We start from the raw sequence: 13,292 nt of genomic DNA on the forward strand, positions 1-13,292 counted from the left end.
AAACACAAAGCAGACCCAACTCTGGTCCTTTAAAAAGCTAGATGTAAAATATCTGTTGTAGCTTGGAAAATAAATAAATGTGACTCTGGATGACAACATAATGATGTATGTTTCCAACATTAGGGCTGTTTTCTTAAAGAAGTTAAATCAGCTTCGTGTTTTGTTTCCTTGTCACGATACAAACGACTATCGCAATACTGGTATCGTCCTGACCCTATAAAGTATACCACTAAGTTGCATGGAGTCTCCTCCTGAATTTTTTTCTTCTGTTTATGACTTCCTACATATTCATAAGTTGAGGTTAAATTCTAATTTGGGTGAACTATCACTTTAACCTAAAGTAAGGAGAAGACCCACCATTGCAAAAACCACAGTATGCTTAGAAGACAACAATGACCTACAATCATTCTCTTCCTGAAAAGACAGACTGCTATAACACCTTTGATGCTCAGTCTAGGCAGGAAATCACTTCGTTACACTCTCACTCGGTCCCTGGAAGGACTTCACACGAGAAACTCACTCTTAGAAAAGTTATTGCCACATATTAATACTTTCTCTGAATAGATGCCAGTAATTCTAGATCACAACGGTCTAGACTTCCTCTGGCCTGACCCACATTGAACTAGAGACAGTAAACCCGATTCAGAGGGGATGGGTTAAATGCAGAAGACACATTTCAGTTGAATGCATTCAGTTGTACAACTGACTAGGTTGTGTTTGGATCTTGATAGTTTGTAACCCCCTTTCCCTTAATAATCAAATGTGATTGGTCACATACACATATTTAGCAGATGTTATTACGGGTGTAGCTAAATGCTTGTGTTCCTAACTCCAACAGTGCAGTAGTATCGAACAAGTCACAACCATACACACAAATCTAAAAGTAAAAGAATGGAATGAAGAAATATATACTGTAAATATTAGGACGAGCAATGTCGCAGTGGCATTGACCAAAATACAGTAGAATACAGTATATACATCTTGCATATAACATGGTATAACATGGTATAACGAGATTTCAACCCCGGCCAAGGTATTTCTGGGTCTGGGGCAACGGTTCTTCAGTTTTCAGGAAGGCAGAAGTGATGCTCACTTACTTAGCCATCCACTACATTAATACCAGTACTCTGCCCTACCCTATGTCAGTTATCTGAATGGGCTAAACAGAAAGACAACTAAAAGTCCAATTTTACAAGAACACACTTTACACTAAATCCTGTACACTTTTATCTGTAGCTGCTGAGATTGGATTATTCGACTGAATCGGAAAACTAGCTGTCAGGTCCTTGCTTCCTCCGTACTCGTTTCCTCAACTCCTCTGAAAGCTCATTGGAAGAGAGGATCCAAGCTCCCTTCCTCCTTAAGTGTGCTTTGAGAGGATTTGAGGAAACCAGGATGGGGGAAGGATTTCACAGCTAGTAACGTTTTCACATAGTCCTGCCAACACATAGAATGCATCCTGTGGTCTGAACTGAAGTAGTCTGAACTCTTGGCTGCCAAAGTGAACACAAACAGCCTCATTGTTGAGATGCGATGAGTTGTCAAATGGCTGGGGAGGGAGATGTAGGCCTAGATGGCTCAGGCGTGGCTGTTTACATGCCATGACCACTTCAAACGTCTGCTGACCAATCAGCATCCAGAAACACACACACACACACACACACACACACACACACACACACACACACACACACACACACACACACACACACACACACACACACACANCACACACACACACACACACACACACACACACACACACACACACACACACACACACACACAGTGTGTCTGTTTCTGTACATCTATTCTGTGATCTACTGTATGTAGCATATCACGTGTTATTGCACTGAAATGTGGCATTTGTAAATGTGGATCATTGCCACATTTGCCATTATGTAGAGAATCTTGGAAACTTTCTTTGACTACATTCATAATGGAATTTACAGTATTTAGAAAATATATTTTATTTTATTTAACCTTTATTTAACTAGGCAAGTCAGTTAAGAACAAATTCTTATTTACAATAACGGTCTACTAGTATGTACTGTATGAGTGTCCTGTTGTGATAAAGTAGTTATCACATACTGTATCTCCAATAGGGTTGGTTCAGTAAATCAAATATTGTGTTGTCATCTAAAGAGAACTTAATGCACATGCAGAAGAAAGAGTTCCTAAATGTATGGTATGGGCAATTCCACAGTAATGGTATTTTGCTGAGACTCTGATTTTTTACTTAAAAATGTATGTCAAACAAAAACCATTAATTTAAAGTTTAACAAACCATTCAACTCTATGCACAAGGACCAATCTTATCAATTTATACTGACATTTTTACAAAAAAATGTTACTCAAAAAACTGTGCAGATGCAGATTTTCGGTTAAAAAAAATGTGTTTTTGTGACCAGTGTCAGCTATGACATGACGCCTTGACTTGAAAAAAAAGGGTTATTGAACTACAGTAAGTGAAGTGGATTGACATCCGGTATCAGAATTACAGTAACAGAATTTCATCATGGGTACCTGATCTGTAATATACAGAAATGCACAATTATGAATATGAATATCATTCTCTTAATGCCGATATAGCCTGAATAGGGACACAAAGCTAGAAAAATGCAATATCCTCCTTTGCATATGTGGTTTTCATTCTACACACCGCCCCCCAAAAATATCATATTTCGTTGGTCCGGACCCTACCAAAGCTGAACCAACCATAGACGTCCATGTTTCGCAAGTTTGGACAATAAAGTACAGCACAATAGAGATTAGTAGAGTACAGTACAGCACAGCACAGTAGAGTAGAGTATAGTTCAGTACAGTACATTATACTAGTGTGCTCTACTGTATGTAACCAATGTGAAATGGCTAGCTAGTTAGCGGTGGTGCGCGCTAATAGCGTTTCAATCGGTGACGTCACTCGCTCTGAGACCTTGAAGTAGTTGTTCCCCTTGCTCTGCAAGGGCTGCTGCTTTTGTGGCGCGATGGGTAACGATGCTTCAAGGGTGGCTGTTGTCGATGTGTGCAGAGAGTCCCTGGTTTGAGCCCAGGTAGGGGTGAGGAGAGGGACGGAAGCTATACTGTTACATGTACAGTACTGAACTATATTCTACAGGACTGTACTGTACTCTTATGTGCTCTACTGTACTGTACTGTGCTGTCCAAAGTTGTGACCAATCATGGACGTCTATGTTTGTGCCAAATCAAGGATGGTCTGGACCACACCAAAAATCAAAGTCTGTGGACGTTGAAATTAAAGCCAGTCTGGACCGTACCAAAAAATGATGTATGTGGACTTTGAAATCAAAGCGAGGGTGGATTGACCAAATTTCAACTACTTTTCAACGTCCACCGATGTCCGGTGTTGGTGCTCAGTGGGTAAGGATGCTGGTTTCAGTAAATGGAAAGAGAGGTGGCTCATGTGTAAGTGTCAGTAAGAGCCGGGAGAGGTGACATTAACTGGAGAGAGAGGCAGGGAGAGAGAGAGAGGGAGGGAGGGAGGGAGAAAGGGAGGGTTGTCTAGACTGTCTTGCCCTTGGTTTAATCATGAGATTCTAGAATCTATCCAAGCATTTATGAATATGTCAACAAACAAAGTCTAATGTATGATTTTCAGTCGGGTTTTGGAAAAACATACTTCACTGATTCATGTCTACTTCACTTGACTGACTTCATCAGGAAACAGATTGATGAAGGAAATCTCTGTGGAATTGTACTACTTGACCTACAAAAGGCTTTTGATACATTAAGCACCGGCTCCTAATCTCCAAACTGAAGGCGCTGGGGTTAAACAATATCCCTCTAGCCTGGGTAAAGTCCTATTTATTAGGTAGGGAGCAAGTAGTACAGGTTAATGGTTCACTGTCTCAGGCAAAACCAATGAGTTGTGGCGTTCCGCAGGGGAGCGCGTTTGGGCCTCTACTGTTTTTACTGTATATTAACGACATGAAAGATGCTGTTCTTGTCATCTTTTCCTTTATGCGGATGACTCCACACTTCTGTTGTCTCACAAAAGTAAAACTATGTTGGAGAGCATACTGAGCACAGAGCTTACTAACATTAGTAAATGGCTTGGAGATAATAAGCTATCTCTGCACTGAGGTAAAACTGAGGCAATTATTTTTGGATCCAGACTTAAATTGAGTAGGTCCTCTGATATCACAGTGGAGTTAGGGGGCGAGGTGATGACTACTAAAACCTCTGTTAGCTACCTGGGATGCATCCATAATTGAAGTTTGGGAGGTGTGAGCATGGCCACTAAAGTGCTAGGGAAGGTTAATGCCAGGGCTACATTTTTGTCTAGAAAGCTCCAGATAGCCCAGAATAAGCTGATCAGGGTAGTATTGAAGGTGAGTCCACATACTCACATAGGCAGGAGCTGCTTTCAGGAACTCAACTGGCTGCCTGTTGAGGCTAGACTGTGTTTGGTTTACAGGAGTATCTATATCTATCTAGTATCTAGGTTCTGTGCCCAGATATCTATCTGATTACTTTCCCTGTGTTTGGGATGTACACAATCACAGCACCAGATCAGGTGTTGCTAATGTGTGCTTATACAGGCTCAGGAGTAATGCTGGGAAAGGTACTTTCTTGTATACTGGAGCCTCAGAGTGAAATGAGTTGCTTCTGCCCATAAAAATGACGTCCTCTCTAGCCAGTTTCAAAATTAAAGTAAAAAACTGTTTAACGTCTTCTGTGCAAATATGACTGACCCCTATGATGTAACTGCAACGACGAGATAGATGTTCTTCTTCTTTTAATTTTTGTTTTATTATCTTGCTGTCATACCGTGTTTGATCTTCCCTAGCCATAATGTTTCAAGAGGACCACAATGGAAATAAGTCCCTGACTTTATTGTGTTATCCTCGATGATTTTACTCATGTGCATGTATGGCTTTTTCAAGATTTATGTGTGCTTATTTTTCAAACAAGCACACATAAACTAAACTAAAACTCAAACACTTGCTTTGACCACCAGATGACAGAAAGAGAAAGAAAAGAGTTATGAGCTGAACATACCAGTATGCCAGTGGAAGGGAGGACTGTAGCAGGTGACCCAACTGTGGTTTGTGACTATGACTTACTAATTGCAGTAATTCAGTTACAGATTTTTTGTAATTCTGTTACAGATTTGGTAACAGAATTTAGAGTTTTTAAGAGATTCTCCGGTACTTTTGTATACTTTTTAGCCAGTAGTTCTGAAAGTAGTGTTCACAAGCCAAAAGTGGTCGCCCAAAATTGCATACTACGCAGAGCCGTCGGAAAACGTGTGGCGAGACAGCATTTGCCCCAGTTTCAAAGCAGCAGCACCGACTGTGCCAGTAACTTCTTAGCATATTTTTGCATTCCATTTCAACATTTACCTGCTCTGTCGCAGTCTGCCTTTGAAAACCATTGAAGACTACATGCAGAAAAGTTGTGCTATTCGTATTTGAGCAATGCGATTGGCAGTTCATTCAAACACCACAACTTCTTGAGCAGTACAGAAGTTGATAGCTACGTTCAGACGGCACACAAAAGCTGTCCTGAGCAAAAATAAGTGCCCATCAATCCGCTCATTTGAGATGATTTATTAAAGAGAAAGTGATTTACAAAAGTAAACCTTCATTAGTGACCATACTAGCAATATGCTGGCTACTGTTGATAGTCTGCATAAAGAAAGCTACAAAAATAGAGATTAGCTTTTGTCTGGAGCCAGGTTGATATCTCTTTTGGAACGCAATTGTCTTAAAAGTGCGGCGTCTTACTTTGAGATGTACATTTTTTTCTCTCAAAATGACATACTTTAGAAACAAAAATGTATGCAATTAATACAATTCAAGACTAAAGAATAAAGTCATGACTTACATTGTTTAATTATATTAAACAGCTATTTAATACATGTCATAATAACCAAATATAGCCTATTATCCCCCTAGGGCCGATGTCCGTGCCCTGCGAAAATTGAATCGGCATAATAAAAAAATCCCCATGCATGGGCTACATCTCAATCCGCCACATCCGCCTCTGTGGTGGAAGGTGGTCTAGCTACACCTGTGTTTGTCAGACCATGAGACATCCCGAAAGTCGGTCTTCGCATGAAAACGTCTGTGGTGTCCGAACGGTTTGACCACTCTATGGAAAGATGTTTTTCCATGTATTAATCTGTTATTCAATGCATTTCTATCGGCTAATAGCAGTAAATTCAATGTTTCATCAAATTAAAGATTGTAATTGTGTCAATATGTTTTGAATATTGTAGAAAAAGTCCTCACAGCCATTTTCCATACAAAAATATACCATGTACAGTAGGCTACAGGCAATATGTTCCTCTACCATGTGAGTCATAGAAATTACGATCCAGTCTTTGTGGTTTTTATATGCAGGGAGCATACATTTCACAATTGTAAACTAATAAAGAATTTTAAGTTAGAACCCATTAAATATAAACTGGGTGGTTCGAGCCCTGAATGCTGATTGGCTGAAATCCGTGGTATATCAGACCGTATACCACGGGTATGACAAAACATTGATTTGTACTATTCTAATTACGTTGGTAACCAGTTTATACAGTGCATTCGGAAAGTATTCAGACCCCTTGACTTTTTCCACATTGTTTCATTACATGAAATAGTTTGTTTCATTACATGAAATAGTTATTTTCATTTGTTTTTTTCCCCTAATCAATCTACCCCATAATGACAAAGAAAAATAGGTTTTTAGATTTTTTTTGCAAATGTATTAAAATGAAAAAACTTGAATAATACATTTATATAAGTATTCATACCCTTTACTCAGTACTTTGTTGAAGTATCTTTGTCAGCAATTACAGCCTTGAGTATTCTTGGGTATGATGCTACAAGCTTGGCACAACAGTATTTGGGGAGTTTCTCCCATTCTTCTCTGCAGATCCTCTCAAGCGCTGTCAAGTTGGATGGGGAGCATTGCTGCACAGCTATTTTCAGGTCTCTCCAGAGATGTTTGATCGGGTTCAAGTCCGGGCTCTGGCTGGGCCACTCAAGGACATTCAGAGATTTGCCCCTTAGCCACTCCTGCATTGTCTTGGCTGTGTGCTTATGGTCATTGTCCTGTTGGAAGGTGAACCTTAACCCCAGTCTGAGGTCCTGAGTGTTCTGGAGCAGGTGTTCATCAAGGATCTCTCTGTACTTTTCTCCGTTCATCTTTCCCTCGATCCTGACTACTTCCAGTCCTTGCCGCTGAAAAACATCCCCACAGCATTATGCTGCCACCACCATACTTCACCGTAGGGATGGTGCCAGGTTTCCTCCAGATGTGACGCTTGGCATTCAGGCCGAAGAGTTCAATCTTGGATTCATCAGACCAGAGATTCTTGTTTCTAATGGTCTAAGAGTCTTTAGGTGCCTTTTGGCAAACTCCAAGCGTGCTGTCGTCTGCCTTTCACTGAGACTTGGCTTCCGTCTGGCCACTCTACCATAAAGGCCTGATTGGTGGAGTACCGTAGATATGGTTGTCCTTCTGGAAGGTTCTCCCATGTTCACAGAGGAACGCTTCAGCTCTGTTAGAGTGATCATCAGGTTTTTGGTCACCTCCCTGACCAAGGCCCTTCTCCTCCGATTGCTCAATTTGGCCCGGGGCCAGCTCGAGGAAGAGTCTTGGTGATTCCAGATTTCTTCCACTTAAGAATGATGGAGGCTACTGTGTTCTTGGAGACCTTCAATGCTGCAGACATTTTTCTGTACCCTTCTCCAGATCAGAGCAGTGTGAGCAGTATGATCAGACACAGGGAAGAGTGCTTCATTCTATAGCTAGAGGACTCCTGATCTCTCCAGGAGTGATTAGTATAATTTGTGTCTTTATCTGTTGTTGTCTAGTACTGTCTTTTTGCTTGGTAGGGCCATGTATTTTATTAAGTGCTGGCTGTCTTCCCACTATCCTACTTGGTGTGTGAAATGCAGCCTGCTATTAACTTGTAGATGATTATTGACACATCAACGATGATTAAAGATGTACTATGCAGAAATTGCTACATAAAAGTTAGCTAAATTTCAGTTTATGTGGCAAAAGAAGCAAGTATAGTATAGAGAATCATTGTAATATCTTAACCGCTGTGAAAGTATCTTTATCATACCCAAAAAGATTGTATTTTCAGTTGTTTGAAGCTGGAGTACAAAACCGAAAGTAAAAGACTCAAAAACTAAACTTAAGAACGGGAAGCATAGAAATAGCGCACGTAGAACAGATCTACCGCTTCTTAGACTTGCTTTCAATGAGAAAGACATACATTTCTTTTTGAAATTAGTCGGGTTGCACAAAAAGTTACATATTGCCATTGCAAACAAAACGAGGACTCTTTGCTGCAGCTTCTTTTCTCTCTAGTGGAGGGACACTTGAGGGGCTTGAGATGCTGTGTTTAGTTCGCTGCATGAAACGGTGCCCCTAACAACATACACTGTGCTTTAGGGACAATATATTGAATATGTGTCACTTTTTTAGGAGAGCAAAATGGTCAATACTTGTAGTGACTGTTAACTTTAATCTGAAATAAATGTGTTTAATCAACATTATCAAGGCTTTATCAATATGCAGTACTTGCTGCAGTAGAACTGCTAGCTACCATGATTTAAATTCCATTAAAAAAAATTAAATAGGTAACTTGCTTTGCTATTCATCTATGAAATCCATAATGTACTCTGTGTCTCAAAGTTTGCAGACAGTGTGCTTTGAATACAACATTCATACAAGATACTCTCCATTTATGCATTACAGAAGAAGCCACTGAGAAAGACAAACCCGTAGGTTATTCACTCAGTAGGTCAGTGGAGCACCGCAACTCACAGACCTGGAAGAGGTAACATGAGACAACGGAGACAAAAGCACACGACAGCTCAATAGAAAAAGTATCATTAGTTACCATCTTTCCGACAGTATCTCTTCTATCCTGCAGAATGTTTCTTCACATTTTGTCCTGATAATTCCGTCCAGATAATTGACTCTAGCGAGAGCGGTCTTCTTCTCACGTTTCTTAATAGCCAAGATAATGCCATTGATGAAGGTAGGTCCACATGACAGTTAGTGGTCTGCGAGTAAGTAGGAAAGTTCCCATCCCTTAGTGACTTTCCGCAAGTTTGAGTGAGTTGAGCTACAAGCGATGAAGTGTCTTGCTTCCTGTTGCTTCGCTGGCTCCAGTCTTGAGCTTCTCTGGCAGCACTGTGTTTTTGGAGCAAGTGGGAGCGTGAGAGAGGGAAATACTGCTGGAGAAGGGGGAGGAGAAAAGCTTTGCCTTTCAGAAGGAAATCCCCTCCAGGCTTTTCAGGCTTTTTTTCCAGAGGCAGCAGCAGCTTCAGACCAGTGTGGGATTCACACACGCTCACACATACACACTTGAAAACTTCATTTAAATGTGGATCTCAATACATTATTTAAATGAGTGTTTGGGACACCACACACATTCATTTGAATACTGTATTAAGATCTAAAGTGAAATCAGTATTCAAATGTCGGCGCACACACACACACACACAACACAATTACAAGACACACTCTATCCCCCACACAGCCAGCAACAGAGAGAACAAAAAACCCAACCCCTCCTTCTAGTGGACCCCTTCTCTCTATTTTAATCATTAGGGCTTGGGTGGGGTGTAGCTTCATAGCTTAGTCCCCTTTAGAGTCTCTTCTCTTTACTCTCTTCACCAAAGACATCCAGTGGCTGCTGCAGGCTATATATATCTGCACCCCAAATGGCACCCTATTCCCTACATAGTGCACTACTTTTGACCAGGGCCCATAGGGCTCTGGCCAAAAGTAGTGCATTATAGAGTCCATTCGGAAAGTATTCAGACCCTTTGACTTTTTCCACATTTTGTTACGTTACAGCCTTATACTAAAATGTATAACATAGTTTTTTCCCCCTCATCAATCTACACATAATACATTTTAATGACGAAGCAAAACAGGTTTTTAGAAATGTTAGTAAATTTAAAAATGTAAAACTTAAATATCACATTTAAAAAGGTATTCAGACCATTTTCAGTACTTTGTTGAAGCACCTTTGGCAACGATTACATCCTTGAGGCTTCTTGGGTATGACGCTACAAGCTTAGCACACCAGTATTTGGGGAGTTTCTCCCATTCTTCTCTGCAGAACCACTCAAGCTCTGTCAGGTTGGATGGGGAGCGTTGCTGCACAACTATTTTCAGGTCTCTCCAGAGATGTTCAATTGGGTTCAAGTCTGGGCTCTGGCTGGGCCACTCAAGGACATTCAGAGACTTGTCCCGAAACCACTCCTGCGTTGTCTTGGCTGTGTGCTTATGGTCAGTGTTCTGCTGGAAGGTGAACCTTCGCCCCAGTCTGAGGTCCTGAGCACTCTGGAGCAGGTTTTCACCAAGGATCTCTCTGTACTTGTTCTGTCCATCTTTCCCTCAATCCTGACTAGTCTCCCAATCCCTGGCGCTGAAAAAATCCCCACAGCATGATGCTGCCACCACCATGCTTCACAGTAGGGATGGTGCCCCAATTGCTCAGTTTAGCCGGGTGGCCAACTCTAGGGAGATTCTTGGTGGTTCCAAATTTCTTCCATTTAAGAATGATGGAGGCTACTGTGTTCTTGGGGACCTTTAATGCTGCAGACATTTTTTGGTACCCTTCCCCAGATCTGTGCCTCGACACAATCCTGTCTCGGAGCTGTACAGACAATTCCTTCAACCTTATGGCTTGGTTTTTGCTCTGACATGCACTGTCAACTGTGTGCCTTTCCATAGCATGTCCAATCAATTGAATTTACCACAGGTGGACTCCAATCAAGGTGTAGAAACAGCTCAAGGATGATCAATGGAAACAGGATTTCGAGAATAAGGCTGTAACGTAACAAAATGTGGAAAAGGTCAAGGGGTCTGAATATTTGAAGAATGCACTGTATAGGGAATACTGTCGGGTGACTTTTTGGAATGGCTTCCAGCGTTTCAACATTTCATCCAGGATCATATTTTTGCAACAGACATTGACAAAAGAATGTTGATTTTTGAACTTATTAGACCAGGTCCGTCTAGTCCCTCCTTGTTTCAGTCCGTTTTATTCCACTTGGTTCCTAATGAACAGGACCCGTTGCACCAGCAGGACATTAGCAGAGCGCTAGGCTAGCTGTAGCTAGCTGCTTCCACAGCAGACTGATGGAATGCAGGGTTATGGTGAATGAAACCCAAGAGCTAGTGTGTGAGTGGCAGTGTTGTTTGAACAATTTCGTAGCGGGAGTCCGAGAGAGAAAGATAATTGTGTTTATTTCTAGCAGCCAAAAGCTACAAGGAATTAAAGTGAAGGACTTAGAATAAGGTGAAATTGAATATGGCTGCTCTCTCTCCCTCAAGTCGGTGGTTTCGAGAGCCGGTAAACAGCATTCCTTAAACATTTTCATTTAGAACGGGAGACAAAACTGAGAAAAGTGTTTATTTCTCTCAGCCAAACGCACAGGAAGAATGCAGATTATGTTGGTGGAATTGCGAGCATTTCAGCTGTTCACTTTCTCAATGTGGTTCAATATGGCTTCAAGACCCAACTATACGCCGCAAACATTGTCACGAAGAGCGAGAGAGAAAAATGCATAGATAGCATAATAGTGTTTATTAAAAACAGATCAAAAGAATGTACACTACTGTTCAAAAGTTTGGGGTCACTTAGAAATGTCCTTGTTTTTGAAAGAAAAACGTTTTTTTTTTGTCCATTAAAATAACATCAAATTGATCAGAAATACAGTGTAGACATTGTTATTGTTGTAATGACTATTGTAGCTGGAAACGGCAGATTTTTTATGGAATATCTACATAGGGGTACAGTGGCCCATTATCAGCAACCATCAGTCTTGTGTTCCAATGGCACGTTGTGTTAGCTAATCCAAGTTATTCATTTTAAAATGCTAATTGATCATTAGAAAACCCTTTTGCAATTATGTTAGCACAGCTGAAATATGTTGTGCTGATTAAGAAGCAATAAAACTGTCCTTCTTTAGACTAGTTGAGTATCTGGAGCATTGGCATTTGTGGGTTCGATTACAGGCTCAAAATGGCCAGAAACAAATACCTTTGTTCTGAAACTCATCATTCTATTCTTGTTCTGAGAAATGAAGGCTATTCCATGCGACAAATTGCTGTGTTTGGCGTTGTGTTTGGCGTTGTGATGGCGAGCAGTTTGCTGATGTCAATGTTGTGAACAGAGTCCCCATTTATCAATTCCTGCAAGCTGAAAATGTCCCAGTTCTTCCATGGCCTGCATACTCACCAGACATGTCATTGATTGAGCATGTTTGGAATGCTCTGGATCAACGTGCATGACAGCATGTTGTAGTTCCCGCCAATATCCAGCAACTTCACACAGCCATTGAAGAGGAGTGGGACAACATTCCACAGGCCACAATCAACAGTCTGATCAACTCTGTGCGAAAGAGATGTTGCACTGCATGAGGCAAATGGTGGTCACACTCGATACTTACTGGTTTTCTGATCCAAGCCCCTATGTTTTTTTAAAGGTATACCAACAGATGCATATTTGTATTCCCAGTCATGTGAAATCCATAGATTAGGGCCTAATGAATTCATTTCAATTGACTGATTTCCTTATATGAACTGTAACTCAGTAAAATCTTCCTAATATGCCTCTGTCAATGTGCACATGTAGAAAAGTTGTCTGTGTCTTGTTTTGGTTTCACTCATCGGCTAGGAGGCGATCCCTCCTGGTGCTGTCACACTTGAAAGATGCTTGTCTGGTCAGGCTGTGCAGGATCAGAGGCACACAGCTGACATTCATCTCAAATCCCCCCACGGTCATGCCGGCGAGGGATGAGCAGAGCTGGGCCAGTCATTTACACAAAGACACACATGGAAATATACAAGCCATCAACACACATGAAGACACATGAAACAAGCACTGAATCAGACGTAATGTAGACATAGAGAAAGACAAACGCATGCAGCGATACTGGTAGCCAGAACAGATGATGAACGCAGATGGGCGCGCACACAACAGCTAGGTCGACACACAAACACCAGGTTGAGACAAACACCCTTCACTACCCATTCATCCTTTCCTGCCGTGTTTTACTTTAACACAATAACCCCTCCCTTGCTCCTTCCATACCCTGCAATTGTAATTCAGAGTCTTTGTTTGTGGTGTGTGTGTTGTGTGTGTGTGTGTGTGTGTGTGTGTGTGGTGTGTGTGTGTGTGTGTGTGTGTGTGTGTGTGTGTGTGTGTGTGTGTGTGTGTTGTGTGTGTTGTGTGTGGTGTGTGTGTGTGTGTGTGTGTGTGTGTGTGTGTGTTGGTGTTCTATAAAACTTGAGTG

General features: G+C 41.3%; 1 protein-coding gene across 3 annotated transcripts in view; it reads right to left on the reverse strand.

Moving 5' to 3' along the window:
* LOC111962297 (pleckstrin homology domain-containing family G member 4B-like) overlaps positions 1–9,311 on the reverse strand; it is a 57,374-nt gene extending 48,063 nt beyond the window's left edge. The window contains exon 1 of one of the 3 annotated variants that reach the window (XM_070442010.1): positions 8,876–9,306. In XM_070442010.1, the coding sequence (XP_070298111.1) occupies positions 8,876–8,878 (3 nt within the window). In that variant the 5' untranslated portion in view covers positions 8,879–9,306. Of the gene's footprint in view, positions 1–8,875 lie in introns of all 3 variants that reach the window. The other 2 variants (XM_070441997.1, XM_070442026.1) reach the window with 2 other exon arrangements.
* Positions 9,312–13,292: the final 3,981 nt, after the last annotated feature.

The sequence above is a fragment of the Salvelinus sp. IW2-2015 genome, linkage group LG1, assembly GCF_002910315.2.
Source record: "Salvelinus sp. IW2-2015 linkage group LG1, ASM291031v2, whole genome shotgun sequence".
In the NCBI taxonomy this organism is placed as follows: domain Eukaryota; kingdom Metazoa; phylum Chordata; class Actinopteri; order Salmoniformes; family Salmonidae; genus Salvelinus; species Salvelinus sp. IW2-2015.